Genomic DNA, 16544 nt, shown 5'->3' with positions numbered 1-16544 from the left:
CCCTCAAATTCATGTGAGTCTTATGATGCTGGAGGGGGAGTCATTTCAGCACCTAGAAACATGATTCCGGTGTCATTTTACAGATGAGAATTTCAACTTTAAAAAAGCTTTCGGCGTGCTATAAAATCACAAGTGACGCACCCCCTGCAAGTCTCCATCATACTTCAGTCTCTACACCCCGGGATCTTCCCATATGAAATAATATGCTGTTTATTTCCAATGATTCTCCTTTCCTTCTAATTATAACCCTTCCAGAATATCCGCCATGTGTTTCCTTCCAGGGCGGCGATCTCTCCTCTTATCAGCTCCTGCCAAGGCTCCGCACTCCACTTGTACTTTTTCAAGTGAGAGAAAACATCCGGAGAGGAGGCCTGGAGATAATGAGCATCTATACCAGACGTGGGCAGGAAACTAATATTAATAGGAATCTCACTTTCCTATTTGTATTATACAGCTCTGCTACATCTGACAACCTCATCTCCACTACACCTGACAACCTTAGCCCTGCTATACCATGGTGTAGAACCCATATCCCTAGGACCTTAGAGGGGTCAAACCCCAAAAGAAAAACCCTCTGAGAAAAGTTTAAAGGGAACCTGTCACCACATTTGCACATATGAAGCCAGTGACAGGTTCCTATAGAGCTCTATTAACTGACCCCTTCTTTTAGCTAAAAATTGTTTTGCTTACATCCACATAAATCACCTTTTATCTTATATTACCTGACATCAGAGGGGGCGTGTCTTGCTCAGCCAGCCCCTCCCATCTAATCCTCCCCATGCCTTGTGCCTCCTTACTGGTCACAGTTCATGTCATGTGATCAGAGTGACATAATCTCAGGTCCTTTAGCTTCTTAATAATAGCAAACTGTACCCCATGCATGTATCTGACCACATGAAGTCACAGCAGCCTCCATGGACTTCTACTCCTCTCCATCCTCCATGGAGGCTGCGGTTATCTCATGTAATCACATACATGGTGTACAGTTTGCTATTCTTAGAAGACTAAAGGACCTGCAATAATGTCACTGGTCACATGTCATGAATGTAGCACAAGGCACCGTGTAAAAAAATTGACACAATGGGGCACATTTCCGGACTGTTCGACGAGAATGAATTCTGCTGCGATACATGAAGATCATGCACTCGATATCCTGCATGTGTTGCTTCCCCGCTCAGGTCCCCGGAGTTCACCTTCTTCTTCCTGGTGCATGTAACTGCATTGTCTTGCAACACAATTTTTAAGTTAAATCCCACGGTTTGTCCGAATCCGTTGGATCGTCCGACGGCCCGCCCCATGATTTGTGCAGCATGAAAGCCACCAAAATCCGATCACGTGCACCAAAAACCCCTTTTAAATCCCTGTCACAATGGCGCAAAACGGAAATCATCGGGAAAAGTGCGGTCCGTGGGGCCCTTAGTAAATTAACCCCTGTATTTCCCATCTGTACATAGAGCTTATATGTCTGTAATTGAATATTAGCAGACCGTCCCTAAGTACAAGGAGACAGGGCAGTGATTTGAAGAGACACAGAGCTGTCAGTCAGAATAATGCGGTGTGGCTCACTGCCAGCCTGAGAGAGAAGAGTCACAGATACCAGACATGAGTCATAAAAGCTAATATGCATATCAGAAAAACTTCTGTAATTAAGATACAGAGCCTCACTGGGAGCTAATTTTATGTGATATGGGGAGGACTTGTATCCCTTTATCAGCAGGCATTGTTAGTCAGGGGGGTCAAAATCTGGTAGCAGGTCCTCTTGAACCACCATGTATAATCTCGTACATGTAATACCCGACTTCTCCTATAGGGCCACTGCAGGTAAATAGACTGGCCAAACATAACTTTCCCTAGTCCCCAGCAATGGTTGCATTATGAGGTCTCTCTGGCCTTTATCTTTGTTGTTACTTACCTCTGTGGAGACATCTTCTGTGCCCGTTGCGTCCCCCAGGACCTCGGGTGGTGCGGTGCTGCTCCTCTGTGTGCTGCAGCCGGAGTTCTCCTCCAGACAGGGGCTGCTGACAGCTCTTCCCTGTGCACTTCCCATCAGTCCTATCTGGCACTGACAGACTGGTATGGCTGGCAGAGCCCTCCTATATATGGGACTGTCTCACCCACTGCCATGTCATACTCTGAACAACCAGCAGAATATGTGTTGACTCAAAGAGCATTTCCCAGCAGCCTCTGCTCCTAATGAGGAGGGGGGTCTTTATATAACCCTATCCTTAATCATACGACATACATGGTCAGATTTGAACAGTAACCCTTAAAGGGAAACTTTAGAATACAATTTTCCTCTGTTATAGCGTCAGCACCTTATTCTTGTGACAATAAAGGGGGCCTTGTTATGTACTCAATGTTGTATTAATCATCTGTTATTCCTCCTGGCAATGAATTCTCTGTTATTCCTCCTGGAAATGTATGAATAAATTGTAAACTGGGCATTACTACTCAGCTAGTCATTAGTGTGTGAGGAAGGAAATTACAAAAAGTAGTTCTCATGATGTCCTATAGGAGAGACAAAGGGCCCCCATTATTATGATTGGTGGTGGTCCCAGCAGTGGGGTTCATAAGGATAAGAACATTTCCTCTATCCTATACTCAGGGGGTCATTAGCAGTCTATAAGACTTTTGGCATGGCTTATAGGATGAGCCAGTTAAAGGTGCACCAAAAAAAAAGTTGGCGCCAAAGCAGGGGGCGCCAGATTCATGAAGAACATGCACCAGAAATTATGAATCTGGCACCCCCTGGCAACTGTCCCTCATTCTGCCATTTGTGGGGGACTGTCTTAGGTGATAATGTTTGTTATTGAAAAAACCCCTCTAAGTCTGCTGTACTCTTACAGTTACCAACTCCTCATGGGCGGTCACCTCCTCTTCTGGGCTCCTCCCACATCCCTCCCATGCACAGCTCCTACAGCTTTCGATATTAAAAGCTCCCTCCCCAGTATGTACAATGGATCTTCCCTGCAGGAGCCTTGCAATCCATGTATTCCATACGCAGGACGTTTTACCTCTTAGGTCTTGATGACATACAATTCCTGGGAACTGATGCTCGGTGTCGTAGTAGAAAAATAACATGATGTGAAAAAATGCTACAAAATGTTTCGACATAATGATGCATTCCGACTAAAAAAAGCGATTGAGTAACGTCTCCTGTTACTATTTAAGGCGATTTCTGAGCCGGCCCTGGATCCTGCGCGGTACTATGTGTGTTTGTTACTATGACTCATTAGAGATTCATAAATAATATTCGGAGCGGAGATGTAATTCCATGCATAGCTCAGCAGTACGAGCCCTCGGTCATAGAAGCAGTGATACATGTAGCAGAGCTGAATTTGTTATTGCACTGGCAGCAGTTTTAACACTGTTAGGTCTTGTCCCTGGAGAGATACCTTTGTGTATGTTGTTAGTAGCAGCAGGACTGTGAAATATGGATGTATATTCCAGGATTGTAGCTTCTCCCAGTGTACTGGGCCATTCTAATAGCTGAGAAATCTGGGACTCCAGCCATATTGGCAGTCACCCAGCTTTCCCAGGTGCAGACAAGTGGATAGTAGAGTATAAGAATAATAGACAGCCTTGTAGAAGGCCATAATTCTTAACCCTCTGAGTGCTGTCAGCTGGGGCTGGAATGCTGCAGAGGAGACAAGGTCAGGGACTGGGGGTTTCCTGTTGGAGTCTGCTCTCTGCCTGTGCAGACATGAGGCCCCCGGCAAAAATGGGATTGATGTGGAAATGGGGTCAATGTGACGGCTACACAGGGCGTATATGATATACTGTGCACTACTGGATGGTACATATACTGTGTGATGCTAGATATACACTCACCGGCCACTTTATTAGGTACACCATGCTAGTAACGGGTTGGACCCCCTTTTGCCTTCAGAACTGCCTCAATTCTTCGTGGCATAGATACAACAAGGTGCTGGAAGCTCCTCAGAGATTTTGGTCCATATTGACATGATGGCATCACACAGTTGCCGCAGATTTGTCGGCTGCACATCCATGATGTGAATCTCCCGTTCCACCACATCCCAAAGATGCTCTATTGGATTGAGATCTGGTGACTGTGGAGGCCATTTGTGTCCAGTGACCTCATTGTCATGTTCAAGAAACCAGTCTGAGATGATTCCAGCTTTATGACATGGCGCATTATCCTGCTGAAAGTAGCCATCAGATGTTACAGGGTACATTGTGCTCATAAAGGGATGGACATGGTCAGCAACAATACTCAGGTAGGCTGTGGCGTTGTACCAAGGGGCCCAAAGAGTGCCAAGAAAATATTCCCCACACCATGACACCACCACCAGCCTGAACCGCTGATACAAGGCAGGATGGATCCGTGCTTTCATGTTGTTGACGCCAAATTCTGACCCTACCATCCGAATGTCGCAGCAGAAATCGAGACTCATCAGACCAGGCAACGTTTTTCCAATCTTCTACTGTCCAATTTCAATGATCTTGCGCAAATTGTAGCCTCAGTTTCCTGTTCGTAGCTGAAAGGAGTGGCACCCGGTGTGGTCTTCTGCTGCTGTAGCCCATCTGCCTCAAAGTTCGACGTACTGTGCGTTCAGAGATGCTCTTCTGCCTACCTTGGTTGTAACGGGTGGCGATTTGAGTCACTGTTGCCTTTCTATCAGCTCGAACCAGTCTGCCCATTCTCCTCTGACCTCTGGCATCAACAAGGCATTTCCGCCCACAGAACTGCCGCTCACTGGATGTTTTTTCTTTTTCGGACCATTCTCTGTAAACCCTAGAGATGGTTGTGCGTGAAAATCCCAGTAGATCAGCAGTTTCTGAAATACTCAGACCAGCCCTTCTGGCACCAACAACCATGCCACGTTCAAAGGCCTCAAATCACCTTTCTTCCCCATACTGATGCTCGGTTTGAACTGCAGGAGATTGTCTTGACCATGTCTACATGCCTAAATGCACTGAGTTGCCGCCATGTGATTGGCTGATTAGAAATTAAGTGTTAACGAGCAGTTGGACAGGTGTACCTAATAAAGTGGCCGGTGAGTGTACATGACTGATACTATACATGTAACATACACATAATACTGGATAGAAGGTATATGGAGTTTTCTCTGATGACTGAGGGTCTGGGGTCTGTTCTGATGATTGGGGGTCTGTTCTGATGACTGGGGGTCTGGGGTATGCTCTAATAACTGGGGGTCTGTTCTGATGACTGGGGGTCTGGGGTCTGCAGTAAAAATCAGGAGTCTGGGGTTCGTTGGGGGTCTGCCCTGATTACAGCGGGTCTGCTCTGGTGAATGGGGATCTGGGGTCTGCTCTGATGACAAGGGGTCTGCTCTGATAATCAGAGGTGTGGGGTCTGCTCTGATGACTGGGGGTCTGCTCTGATATTTAGAGGTGTGGGGTCTGCTCTTATGCCTGGGGGCTGGGGTCTGCTCTGATAATCAGGGGTGTGAGGTCTGCTCTGATGACTGGGGATCTGGGGTCTGCTCTGATAATAAGAGGTGTGGGGTCTGCTCTGATAATCAGAGGTCTGGGGTCTGCTCTGATGACTGGGGATCTGGGGTCTGCTCTGATGACAGGGGGTCTGGGGTCTGCTCTGATGACTGGGGATCTGGGGTCTGCTCTGATGACTGGGGGCCTGGGGTCTGCTCTGATAATCAGTGGTGTGGGGTCTGCTCTGATGACTGGGGGTCTGGGGTCTGCTCTGATGACTGGGGGCCTGGGGTCTGCTCTGATAATCAGAGGTGTGGGGTCTGCTCTGATGACTGGGGATCTGGGGTCTGCTCTGATAATAAGAGGTGTGGGGTCTGCTCTGATGACTGGGGGCTGGGGTCTGCTCCGATAATCAGAGGTGTGGGGTCTGCTCTGATGACTGGGGGCCTGGGGTCTGCTCTGATAATCAGAGGTGTGGGGTCTGCTCTGATGACTGGGGGCCTGGGGTCTGCTCTGATAATCAGAGGTCTGGGGTCTGCTCTGATGACTGGGGGTCTGGGGTCTGCTCTGATGACTGGGGGTCTGGTCTGATAATCAGAGGTGTGGGGTCTGCTCTGATGACTGGGGGCCTGGGGTCTGCTCTGATAATCAGAGGTGTGGGGTCTGCTCTGATGACTGGGGATCTGGGGTCTGCTCTGATAATAAGAGGTGTGGGGTCTGCTCTGATGACTGGGGGCTGGGGTCTGCTCCGATAATCAGAGGTGTGGGGTCTGCTCTGATGACTGGGGGTCTGCTCTGATAATCAGAGGTGTGGGGTCTGCTCTGATGACTGGGGGTCTGGGGTCTGCTCTGATTATCAGGGGTGTGGGGTCTGCTCTGATAATCAGAAGTGTGGGGTCTGCTCTGATGATCAGGGGTCTGGGGTCTGCTCTGATGACTGGGGATCTGGGGTCTTCTCTTATTATCAGAGGTCTGGGGTCTGCTATGATGACAGGGGTCTGGGATCTGCTCTGATGACTGGGGGTCTGCTCTCATAATCAGTGGTGTGGGGTCTGCTCTGATGACTGGGGGTCTGCTCTGATAATCAGAGGTGTGGGGTCTGCTCTGATGACTGGGGGTCTGGGGTCTGCTCTGATAATCAGAGGTCTGGGGTCTGCTCTGATGACTGGGGGTCTGGGGTCCGCTCTGATGACTGGGGGTCTGGGGTCTGCTCTGATGGCTGGGGGTCTGGGGTCTGCTCTGATGACTGGGGGTCTGGGGTCTGCTCTGATGACTGGGGGTCTGGGGTCTGCTCTGATAATCAGAGGTCTGGGGTCTGCTCTGATGACTGGGGGTCTGGGGTCCGCTCTGATGACTGTGGGTCTGGGGTCTGCTCTGATGACTGTGGGTCTGGGGTCTGCTCTGATGACTGTGGGTCTGGGGTCTGCTCTGATGACAGGGGGCCTAGGATCTGCTCTGATAATCAGAGGTCTGGGGTCTGCTCTGATGACTGGGGGTCTGCTCTGATGACTGGGGGTCTGGGGTCCGCTCTGATGACTGGGGGTCTGGGGTCTGCTCTGATGACTGGGGGTCTGCTCTGATGACTGGGGGTCTGGGGTCTGCTCTGATGACTGGGGGTCTGGGGTCTGCTCTGATAATCAGAGGTCTGGGGTCTGCTCTGATGACTGGGGGTCTGGGGTCCGCTCTGATGACTGTGGGTCTGGGGTCTGCTCTGATGACTGTGGGTCTGGGGTCTGCTCTGATGACTGTGGGTCTGGGGTCTGCTCTGATAATCAGAGGTCTGGGGTCTGCTCTGATGACTGGGGGTCTGCTCTGATGACTGGGGGTCTGGGGTCTGCTCTGATGACTGGGGGTCTGCTCTGATGACTGGGATGATTGGGGGTAGAGGGAACATTTCTCCTGACCACATAAGTGTCAGTCACAGCCCTGAGCTGAGTCACGCGCTTCCAATTACAGCAGGACTTGGGGAGATTACAGGCCGCTTATAATCTACGGGCTGGAGAACATGTGATATCAGCCACCAACCTCCCGGCACGTCCACACCTGTTTAACAAGACTCCAAAAAGATGAGACAACCTCCCGGGGGCGATGAAAAATCATCTTCAGGGAATCCAATCAGCACTGAGAGTGTAATAAGTATAACTAAATATTTATAATATTCAGAGATGACATCATCTTGTCTGCTCCATTCAGCTTCTTGTAGAAGTTTGGCCGGTTGCCCTGGGAAACAGACAGCTGGTTATTGCTTCTTTGCAGACAGTCACGTGACCTGACACTTGTGGGATTGATGTCTGTACGTTCTCCGCGATTTTCACTGCGAGATTTATGAAACAATGTATTTTCTCATTTGCATTTTTTCTTTGCTTTAAATGTTCTCTTTGTTTCTCGGATTTAGGGAATTTAAGTAATTTTTTTATTTGGTCTGGGGGCTGAGGGATATGATCAGGAACTGCATTAGTTTAAAGGAAATCTACCATCAGAACCCATCCTGATAAACCAGGGACATTACTCATAGATCCAGGCACCGGGACTGTAGTATCTTCTTATCTTCTTTGTTATCCAAGGCCGCCTTCCTTCTAAAACCAACTTTTCATAAGTATGCTAATGCCGTGCTGTAGTTTCACATGCTGTTACACTGTCTCTCAGTGGAAAAGAAAGTATTTCTGTACAGTGTAACAGCCAGTGAAGCTGCAGCATGGATGGGTTCTGGTAACACCCTTTATTAGTATGATTGTGAAAGTAGATTTTAGAAGGAAGGAGGCCATGGATAACAAATACAAGTAGATGACCACAGGATGCATTTTGGTGGTAGATTTCCTTTAGGAATGTGGTTTGGGGTCCATATCTATTTCGGAATCAGTGTCTGTGCTGTATTTATTTAGGGGTCTGGTCTGAGTCTATATTTATTTATGGGTCTTGATATTCATTTAGGGTTCTGGCTTGGGGTTGATATATGTGCCCCTACGGTTGTGTGAATGTAGCCTTAGTTAGTATTATTGAGGGGTCTGGGTATTAATTTATGGGCAGCACGGTGGCTCAGTGGTTAGCACTACAGCCTTGTAGTGCTTGGGTCGTGGGTTGAAGTCCCATCCAGGTGAACATCTGTAAAGAGTTTGTATGTTCTCTTCGTGTTTGCGTGGGTTTCCTCTGGGTCCTCCAGTTTCCTCCCACACTCCAAAACATACTGGTAGGTTGTGATCCCCATTGGGGACAGGGACTGATCTGGCAAATTCTGTGCAGCGCTGCGTAATCTGTGTGCGCTATATAAATACAGGAATAGTTATTATTAATTATGGATCTTTTTGGCTTTTTCATTTCTTTTAAGGACTGGTCTGGGGTCTATATTTATTCAGTGGACTCATCTGGTAGTTTGTTTTTCTAGTCTATGATACTTTAGGGTCTAGTCTTGTGTCTGAACTTGCTCTATACTGTCCGTATATGATTCTGGATTCTATATTTATTCTTAAATCCAGGGATACAATATTCATTTTGGATTTATTTCTGGGGACCATAGTCATTTTGGGGTCCAGAGTCTGAATGTATTCTTTGGTGTGACTTTTAGTAGCCTATATTTTAGTATTTTAATCTGGGGGGTGTAATCTGTGGTCTGGATTTGCTTGGGTCTGGGTCTGTATTCACTGTGTGGTGTGATGAAGGGCACATATGGGATCCAAAACGACCAGGAAAGGGGTGTGGTCTATCACAGTGGGCGGGGTGGTTGTTTCCTCCAATCCCGAGGCCTCATCCCTGAGATTTATATTTAATAATATTTTCTATTGGAAAAATTCCTGGACTTTAAATTACATTAAAACCTGACACTTTTTCCCCATAAAACTTCCAAAACTTCATAGTGGTGAATGTTAAATATAATAAGGCACTAAAAATATTCATCCCCCTGAAGATCGCCTCCGCAGCAGCCCCCTCCCCTGGATTCCTGAAGGCGAGATCAGGACCAAGACATTAACAGGATTTCCTGCACAACAATAGCCGACGACCTTGTTGCCGCTGCAGGAATCTGCACACATGCCAAGCATTTAGCTCGCCGGCCGCAGGAAATTCCGTCTCTTGAAAATTTGCATATTCTGGACAAAGGTCCCCAGAACGATTCCGCATATTCCACGATTTATCTCATCTCGGATCTCTATGCACAGCAGGCTTCTGAATGGGGCCCCCCTTCTCACTTAAGAAATATACATATTTGTATACTCACACATGCAAGTTACAATCACACATTTATACACACATATAGAGCAATATATACATCACATATATGTTATATACATGTTATGCTGTACAATGTGTAGCATAATATGTATATAATGGTGCATATCCTCTACTCGTTAGTATGTCAGGTAGGATGACGGGGGCCCCTTGACGCTGTGGGCCCCATAGCGGCTGCTATGGCTGCTATCACTGTAGTTACCCCCCTGATCTCATGCCTAGATTGTAATGTGTGGGTCCCTGTATACTGAGTTTTAGCATTTGGGACAAATTATGACCTTGGGGTCAGTCTCAACAGGACCCCGGTCCATGCACCCTATTAGGAAAACCTCTCCCCTAATGATCTATAAAATAGATTTTCCCAAATCCTGCACCATCATCCTGCTCTGGGGTGATCCAATGACTCATCCTACATATAGCCTCTCACTGCCCTGGACCTATAGTCCTGTTCCGAATTTTAGGAATCCAGTCAGTTGTATTCACCATGTAGACTGCAGCCAGTGTTAGCAATTATCCTTGAAGAGATGTGTAATGTGACCTTTGTGTATGTTGTTAGTAGCAGCAGGACTGTGATATATGGATTTATATTCCAGGATTGTAGCTTCTTCAAGTGCACTGGGGGTGTGTCCTCACACTGCTGTGCTTTGTGCTCTGTGTAGTCAGTGTTAGTCATAGTTCCAGGAGAAATGTGTAGTTCAGTGCATGTTTTTAGTAGCTGCAGGACTGAGAAATGATGATTTATATTCCAGGATTGTAGCTTTTACAAGTGCACCAGGGGCATGTCCTCACACTGCTGTGCTCTTTATAAACAATGCTTGGTAGCTGCCCTAGAGAGATGTTCAATCACACATTTGTTGTTAGTAGCAGCAGCACTTTACAATATGGATTTATATTCTAGGATCGTAGTTTCTCCAAGCGGACTGGAGTTGTGTTATCACACTGCTGTGCTCTGTGCTCTCTACAGCCAGTGTTAGGTTTTGTCCCTGGAGAGATGTGTAATCTGACCTTTGTGTATGTTGTTAGTAGCAGCAGAATTGTGAAAAGTGGATTTACAGTATATTCCAGGATTGTAGCTTCCCCAAGTGCACTGGGGGTTTATCCTCACACTGCTGTGCTGAGATATCTACAGTGAATTTCTCCTTTGCTCAGCTCTATGCTCTTATTGAATCTGTAGCAGTCTTTAGGTTTAATGTTAGAGCAGTCACTCAGAGCAGAGGGGAGGGGCTGTGCAGTAGTACAACGCAGAGAGCTAAGGGCACAACAGTGTGAGGACTCACCATTAGTGACCTCGGAAGCTTCAATCTGGGATGATAAATCCTTTTGCTAATGTTGTGTCTTTTTATATGTATGGTTGTATTGCGTTGTGTGATGCGTGCTGCCGTGTACCTATTCCATGTTCTATGTCATTTTAGGGCAATCCCTTTAAATATGAGGTCTGGGGTGCTAATGTATTTTATGATCATATTACTAATAGCTCCTCCGATGCCCTTGATTCTTTTGAGGTTGATACAATACTAATAGGTGGCGCTATTCACAATGCCAGCCCTAGTGATGGGTTCAGTAGCGCCCCCTGTCCCCCCTCCTTACCCCAGTGACACACGATAGAGTCCTGTTCTGGATGCGGTGACATCTGTTATTTCCATATTTCCTCCAGAATATAATGCAGATGATGGAAAACACATGAATGTTACTGGACACCCCGGACCGGGATGTAATAACGTTTGTATCCGCACAGAATTCCATTCACATTCCCCGGGCCTGCACATAACCAGCCTTTGTTACACAGCAAAGCGACTACTTCTGACTGTCCACTGCTGAGGGTTCGTATTAATCGCATTCCTGCCCTTTACTTATTGGAGGTGAACATCCAAAACATCCTCTCCTCTACCTATAGATAATGTCTGTATAAGAAGATGTCCACCAGAGAAGCTAAACACATTCAGCAGCTCTCTGCTGATTTGTTACAATGTATCAGTCTGGAGTCCAGTCTGTTTAGCTCACAGAGCATTGTCTAGGGTCACTGCCTCTGAATGGAGACAATTGTATCCAGTCTAAACAATGCTCTGTGACCTAAACACATCAGCAGCAGCTGCACAGATCTCTCTGCTGGTTTGTTACAATGTATCAGCCCAGGATGTTTAGCTCACAGAGCATTGTCTAGACTGGATAACACTGTTATCTCAGCTGCTCCACTGAGAGCAGCGAGAACTTTTAAAGCAGAAAGTAGCGATGACCAAACTTTAGAGCAGCTCATCAATATCACATTTGGTGGGGATTCGACACCCACATTTAAAAATTTGTATAATTCAGCCTGCGGTCACACGTGGCGTTTTGAACACGTTTTTGGCCCGTTTTTAAGCAGTCTGTCAACGCAACGCATGCATTAAAAAATGCATCCGTTTTTGACAGGTTTTACCAATGATCTTAATTACAACTGGTCAAAAACGGATGTGTTTACCAAAAACGCATGAATTTTTGACAGACTGCTTAAAAACGGGACAAAAACGCGTTCAAAACGCCACGTGTGAATCTAGCCTCATTATATGTTTGTGGAATCGGTCCATATTATCACAACTTTAACTCCACCGAAATTGTCACTGTCTTGATGACTCCAACTCCACAGCCCTGGCCTCCACAGATCAGATGTTACACAGAGAAAGGGACAGGAAGCAGACAGCGCCATCCTCTGTGTAGCGGTCAGACTAGGCTGCTGCAGATAACCTCCTCCCATTCTCTTGACTAGTAGATGAAGTGCAATGAATCAGCTTGGCCACAACACAGAGAATGGCGCTGTCTGCTTCCTTTTCTACTCTCTGGAAAAGCATTTGTGGGGGTCCCAGTTTTCAGACCCCTGACAACCTTATACTGATTGCCTGACCTACGGATCTTCGCCAACACCTTCAAGGCTTTCTTCAAGAAGTGCTTAAGACCTCATGGTACCTGGTGTGCTGAGCCGCCATGGAGACACACAGCTCATCCAGCAGATAAGCGGCTGCCAGTGGTGATTGGCGGCACCAAATGTTCTCCACTCATTACACCCCAAATATAAGCGCCCACAGATTTCAGCTCCTGATATAACACATAGACAGTCCGGATGGAAACGCTTCCCTTTTTCTTGATTATTGGCTTATTTTATAAAAGAGGAAGCCGCATTGTAGAGATGAGACAGACCTGACGCCCCTTCTCCTATCTGACAAGTCTCACCCGGGTTTATTTTCCATCAGAGTCTTAAAGGGGCGGTCTGGGTTCACCTGAAGGGAAGCTAAAATTGGAAAAACAGACTCTAAAGCTAAACTGGGGCAGAGCTGCAATACCACACACAACCTGTACACATGTGTGATGCTGTTTTTTGGAAGAAAGCAGCTAGTATAACCCTTTGTAACCCCTTTAAATAACTACAGGCACTCAATGTCATGACACACCTACACAATAGCCTACATAAGGGGACTGTGACATACAAGGTGTTAGAGAGGTTAAAGGGAATGTATCATCTATTTACTTGTTACAAATTAAAACGAAATATTGATACATTTACTATTTTTTTATATTCTGTTGATTTTATTTCTGTTTTTTAACATTTTGAATTCTATTTTCTGTGCATGATCAAAGGGGCAGATGTTTTTTCTAAGTTGCTGTTTACTGCAGTTAGAGATCCGCTTTACGGCAGTCACATGGGACCAAAGCTGGATTTCCCTATAATACACTCTGCAAACAGCTACGTGTCGCCCAAGAGAATATGGGGGCTATTTTTTGTATTAACCAAGGTAATGAGTATAGTATAAGACATAAGTTTGCAAGTATGCAAAGACTGCAATAGGAGAGTGTTGTGGGCATGCTCTGTGACCATTGCAGAGGTCTTTGAGCAGGAAGGGGTTGGAGGTGAGCTGTGATATCATCTCTAGATGTCTTTAAGAGTGTTGTGGGCATGCTCTGTGACCATTGCACAGAGGAAGGAATTGGAGGTGAGCTAGATGTCTTTAGGAGAGTGTTGTGGGCATGCCTCTGTGACCTTTGCAGAGGTAACTGTACAGGGAGGTTTAAGAAGGTGGAGTTGTGACATTGCCTAAATACTTCTATTGTAGAGTGTTGAGGGCATGCTCTGTGACATGTGCAGAGGTCATTGTGCAGGGAGAGGGAGATGTGATATCACGTATATACCTCTGTGGAGGAGTGTTATGGGCATGCTCTATAACTATTGCAGATGTGCAGGGTGGGGTTGAAGGTGCGCTGTGATATCATCTCTAGACTTCTATGAAAAAGTTTTGAGGGCATTCTCTGTGACCTGTGCAGAGGTCATTGTGCAGGGGGGGGGGGGGGGCATGGGGTGAACTATGTTATTCAACTCTGAATGGTGTATCCTATAACAGATGCATCATTACCTGCCTGCTGCAAAATGATCTCTACTGAACAGGAAGTGGCAGGCTATTATTAGGCCTAGTGGTCAATTAAGGGAAATGTAAGATTTAGGATTTTTTTTTAAAATTAAAATAGATAATGACATGGAAAATCTCCCAGATAAAGTTTGTTATAATAATTTACATAATTTAGATAAAATAATTTCTTTCTATTAAAAATATTTCCTTTATACGTCATAACTGTGCAAAGGCAGGTATTTATAGGCGAGCTATTCCTCATGTCATAAGGCTTCTTGAAAGTCATGCTTGACTCTAAGGGGGCTGCCTTACAAAGTAGTAAAAAGAGGCGTGGTTTTTCTTATCCCATCCTGGAAAACGTATTTGCATATTTCCCAGCTTATCCCACAGTCAGTCTCTTTTTAGCCGGTTTGGATTGGCTGATAACAGAGAACAATCAACCTCATTCATCAGCCCAGGAAATGGAGGTAGATAACGTGTGTCACTTTTCATAAACTTTTTATATTAGAGTTCAAGAGATAATAAAAGTGAGTCACTGAGGTCTGGCCACTTACATCGCTCTTCCGAAACTTTGCCTTTAAGCTCTTCATGTTTAGTCCATTCAAGTATTCCAAGCTTTATTGTTCTTCAAAATCTGCAAAAATCAAACACACAATATGAGTTAACCCCACGATGCAAATGTAGTTGTAGACTCTAGACCTGGATGTGTAGGGCGGTATAGAAAATCTGACTTCAAGGGGATTTGGATGGGAATTTGGGGGGGTCGGTCCAAAATCAGATTCTATAAAGTTTAGGTGAATCCCGAAGGTCCTGTCTCTAATTCCCACTTCCCGGCTCTATTCTCCTGCGGCTGTTCACCATTAGTCCCGCTGCGCTCTGTAGGAGATTGATCACCGCTCTGATATATTCCTTTCATTTTTTATTACTTTTGGCAATGATGTTTGACGCGTGTTTGTCGTTTTTTGGCGAGGCAATGGCATGTTTATTATCTCATTGTAGATGCTCGATAAGATCACATCTCCCAACAATCCCTGCTGCTTAAAGGGAACCTGTCAGCAGGGACCTCATTGTCACTAAAGATGGGTTCGCGGAAGCCCATTACAGCTGCATTTCAAATATGTCTTTCTGCTTTCTCTGAGCATTTGCATTACAATATAATTGTGAGTTAAAACTGACCTTGCATCCTGACAGAATCCTCTGTAAAGTCCCAGGGGTTGGGCTTTGGTTTGGATGCATTTCAAACAATAACTGGTGACTTGTCTGTGTTGCAGACTCCTTAGCTCTCAACACCCACCTTTGTGCTCCTGTACATCTCGTCCCTCCACCACTGATGTCAGATCACCAGGCTGTGAGCTCTGTGAAGAAGCAGGGGGGAGGAGCTGTACAGGAGCACAAAGGTGAGGGCAGAGAGCTGAGGAGTCTGCAGCACAGACAAGTCACATGTTTTTTTTGAAATGCATCCAAACCAAAGCCCAACCCCTGGGACTACACAGAGGATTCTGTCCGAGTGCAAGGTAAGTTATAACACACATTTATATATTAATGCAAATGCTTACATAAAGCAGAAAGAAATATTTGCAATGCAGCTGTAATGGGCTACTGTAACCTGTTTGGAAAATGAAGTGAAAATAAGGTCGATGTTGAGAGGTTCCCTTTAAGCTTGCCCTGCTGCTTTATCACATGCTGACATTCATTCTGATCAGCAATTACTATATCGTGGTCCATTTTCATCCAGCTAATTCTGAATTCAGCTTCTAAGCTCACTTCTCCTAGCATATCCTGCTGCTTTAGTATCAGCTGATTCTTATTTTAATCAGAATGTCATGGGTCATGAGTTAATTCATAATTCTGCTTCAGAGACCACAATTCTATGTATATCCTGCTGCTTCCGCATCTGCTGGTTCTCATTCTGACCAAAATGTCACAGTATTTAACCTCTATATTGTGGTCCACTTTCTCCAAGCTCATTTATAATTTTGCTTCTGAGCTCACATCTCCCAGAATCTCCCTGCTGCTTCACTATCTGCCGATTCTGATTCATGGTATATATCCCTGCTATATTTTGGTCCATTATTACCCAGCTCATTCATAATTCTACTTCTGAGCTCATATCTTCCAGCATCCCCTGCTGCTTCACCATCTGTTGACTCTCATTCTGTCCACAATGTCATGGCGTATTCTATTACTGTACTGTGGCCCATTTTTACCCAGCTCATTCATAAATCTTTTTCTGGTCACTTATCTCCCAGCATACCCTGCTGCTTCAGCATCTGGTAATTGTAATTCTGCAAATGCAGTTACTAGTATTACCGGGCATTGTTCAATAACTTGAAAGATACTCTCAGGCTGGCCGTAGACACTAGATAATGGTCCACATTTATTAAAGCGTTTGCACCAGTTTTCTGTCGCAATTTTCACTGAAAAAAAGTGCAAACTGGTTGCACATGTATTTATAAAGCATCTGCACCAGTTTTGTCTCGTGGCTGCACTGTGTCCACCGTGGCACAGAATTCTGCACCTAAATGGGGCGTTCTG

General features: G+C 45.8%; 1 protein-coding gene across 2 annotated transcripts in view; it reads right to left on the bottom strand.

Annotated features, from left to right (window-relative positions):
* Positions 1-16544, bottom strand: part of RAI14 (retinoic acid induced 14) — an 85390-nt gene that overhangs the window by 43000 nt on the left and 25846 nt on the right. For both annotated transcript variants that reach the window (XM_072134560.1, XM_072134569.1), the window contains exon 2: positions 14564-14643. In XM_072134560.1, coding sequence (XP_071990661.1) covers positions 14564-14599 — 36 coding nt within the window. In that variant the 5' untranslated portion in view covers positions 14600-14643. The remainder of the gene's footprint in view (positions 1-14563; positions 14644-16544) is intronic.

This window comes from Engystomops pustulosus, chromosome 1 (assembly GCF_040894005.1).
Source record: "Engystomops pustulosus chromosome 1, aEngPut4.maternal, whole genome shotgun sequence".
In the NCBI taxonomy this organism is placed as follows: Eukaryota; Metazoa; Chordata; class Amphibia; order Anura; family Leptodactylidae; genus Engystomops; species Engystomops pustulosus.
This window is presented reverse-complemented; position numbering and strand designations above follow the sequence as displayed.